At 50.7% G+C, this 2879-nt stretch overlaps 1 protein-coding gene across 1 annotated transcript in view; it reads left to right on the forward strand.

Annotated features, from left to right (window-relative positions):
• Positions 1 to 726: 726 nt before the first annotated feature.
• The window catches only part of CASC3 (cancer susceptibility candidate 3), a gene marked incomplete at its 5' end in the record, with an annotated part of 10032 nt that continues 7879 nt past the window's right edge, over positions 727 to 2879 (forward strand). The window contains 4 exon segments of the mRNA XM_010020524.1: positions 727 to 754; positions 1073 to 1110; positions 2570 to 2728; positions 2813 to 2878. Of these exon segments, the coding sequence (XP_010018826.1) occupies positions 727 to 754; positions 1073 to 1110; positions 2570 to 2728; positions 2813 to 2878 (291 nt within the window).

The raw sequence follows: 2879 nt of genomic DNA on the forward strand, positions 1-2879 counted from the left end.
TGATCTGCTCTGAGCAGTCTTCCCTCATCAAAACCTTTTACGGGAGGTTTTGGCGCCGCTGCCCCGCGGCGTGGGGCTTCTGCCCTGGTCTGGATGCAAATTCCTCCTGTCCTGGTTATTTCAAGTTCACCACCAATCATGGTGTGGTTTTGGCGTTTGGACCCATTATCATGTGTCTGGTTTTGACCTGGGGTTGTTCTCACTGCATCAATTGATCAATTTTGATCAATGTATTCTTTTAACTAAAAGCTTTTCCTGGTCAGAGCTGTTTCATTTCATCCGTTCTATGATTCCATGAGCCAGTGGCTTCTCCAGGGTGCAGGGCTGTGTTCCTGTCACTGGAATCTTGAGGAGATGCTTAGCATCTATTTCTTATTCCTGGGCTCCTGCTTTAAGTAATCCTCCTGGAGTTGGCTGACTGGCCCTTGTTACTGAGGGAGGGGACCTGGCGTTGTTGGCATTGCTCTTTCCCCTCTAAAATCTCCAGCACTTCACACAGTTTGTGCTTTTTTCTTCTTGAACTGCTTTTAGAAAGACCTAAAAAAAAGGCATTGGGAGCCCTGAGATTCTTTCTTTCTTGGTCACTGGAGCTGAACTTCCCAGGGCGGATGTGATAGGACCAGAGCCGGACTTTGTTGTGATTGTGTGTGGGCTCGTGGGATGATACCGGGACTCGGTTGCTGACATCCCCCTCTGCTAACTCGCCTTTCTCCCCCTCTCCCACAGGAAAGCGAGGATGGCATCGAGGGAGATGGTGAGTAACGACTTCCTGGCTGTGCTGTCTGTGTGCAAAATGGGAATCCCAGACAAAATGTCTTCTCCAATGGTCCTGCAGTTGGTGCAGTCCCAAATATGAACTCGTAACAGTGGGCAAATGGGGGTGTGCAGGGGCAGCGAGCCCCAGACTCATCCTTGCTTCCTTCTGTGCTGGCCAAGGTGTTTGCTGGGGACATGTTGGTGCTGGCCTCTGCCTTGAAGAGGCTGTTCTCTGCTTCTCTGCTTGTTATACACTCACAGAGAAACTGCATTTACACTCCTGCCCTAACACTCAACTCCTTTTTCTCCCTGTCAGCTGTACTCTCAGATTATGAAAGCGCAGAAGATTCAGAGGTAAGAGAAAATTCTGTCCTGGTGTTTCAAGTGTTCGAGTGAATGTTTGCACCTCACATAATTAGCACAAACCCCAGTTGGTGTGCTTTATTTTCCACCACCCCATTGGCAGCGTTGCCTTTGTCTCAAGGTACCAGCAGTGTAGTCATTGCTGCTACTACTGGCCTGTCCTGGTGCAAGCCCCTCACCAGTGGTTCTCTGTGTATAGAGAAGCCGCTGCACTGCTGGGGTGCCTGTAGGTCCAGTGTGTGTGTGAGACTGGGAGCCATGGCCTAGAAGGGTGTGGAAGGAAGCAGAGGATGTGTGTTGTGTTTCAATTCATTGCTGGGTTGAAGCATCCCAGGCACGTCACTGTGTGTGGCAGCTGGAGGGGGAATGTGCCCCAGGAGTGTTGGCAGCTCTGTCCTGGGTGTGTGTGGAACAAATCCCACCTGAGACCCCCTGTCTGAGCCTGGTGGCTGAGGTTTCCCTGGGTTTTTAGCTCAGAACAGCAAGTTTAACATTTTCAGGCAGTTTAGAGAAGTTGTGGTTTCTAATGATGACGATGAAGGTTTTCTAGTGAGAGCCCTTCTCCTCAGGCAGCTAGTTTGAGGATCTGGAGCGGGGCAGCAGTTAGAGACAATGCAGAACAACGAGGCAGATGAAATCAAAGCTTATAGGGCTGTTAGTTTGTGTATTAATCTGTGTCACTAATGAGGAGGGAGTGTGGCAGGCTGTAGAGGTGGCACATAGAGAGTAAGGGGCAGCTCCCAGTGTTCACCGTGCAGCAGCTCTTCATGCCTGGAAAGCTGCATCGAGGCTCCCAGTCACACTGGTGCATACTGGGCTGCTGGAGCAGCGGGAGTATTGCATCACTGCCATGCCAGGATGACTCTGTTCCTATGCCTAAAATTAATGCCCTGTCTGGGTTTCCCCAGCGTAAACAAAAGGAGCAGTTGATGTGCAAATACGCTGTGTTGAAAGAGAAAAACAGAGCAGTCTTTTTGTTAATCACACGGGACTATTTTTAGTGTGGGTTCAGCCTCAGCAGGGCTTGCAGGCTCCTGGAGGGTGAAACCAGGTCAGCTCCTGCAAGCAGAGAGCTCCCAGTGACTCAGCTGAGTGACTCCAGGGAATTTGGAAATGGCACTGGCTAGAGCCAGGCCCTGGTGTAGGAAGGAAGGGATGGTCCCAGGGCCCTCACTTGCTGTCTCCCTGCCTTTGCCATGGAGCTGGTCGCAGGTCTGTTCTGGAAAGCCAGACTGTTGGACCTGATATGGATGGGGAGAGATGTTGGGTTTAGTCTGCTTTTTCCATAAAAATTCAGGGATAGGAAGGACCTTAAGAGCTAATCCTGTGCTTTGAGAGAGGCAGGTCTCTAACAACTGGAACAAGTCTCCAAATCTGGGGACTTGTGTGGGGAAATTCCACGGGGAGTTGCAGCTAAAGGTACATATTTGAGTAACTGAGGCTTTTTCAGGCAGAGGAAGAGGATTACAGCGAGGAAGAAAGTGCCAAAGTGGAACTGAAGCGGGATAGTAATGATTCCTCTGCATCAGCGTCGAAAGCAGAGAAAGGGGATGAGAAAACAGACTCTAAGGGCGCTGTGACTGGTGAGAGACAAAGTGGGGATGGGCAGGTAGGTGTTAAACGTGTTCCCTGGGCCAGGGGGAGGCTTCTCACAGGGGGACTGCTGTAGTGGTGAGAGCTGTGACTTTGACAGGAGAGCACTGAACCCGTGGAGAATAAAGTTGGGAAAAAGGTTCCCAAGCACCTGGATGACGATGAGG

The sequence above is a fragment of the Nestor notabilis genome, unplaced genomic scaffold (assembly GCF_000696875.1).
Source record: "Nestor notabilis isolate BGI_N333 unplaced genomic scaffold, ASM69687v1 scaffold18750, whole genome shotgun sequence".
Classification (NCBI taxonomy): domain Eukaryota; kingdom Metazoa; phylum Chordata; class Aves; order Psittaciformes; family Psittacidae; genus Nestor; species Nestor notabilis.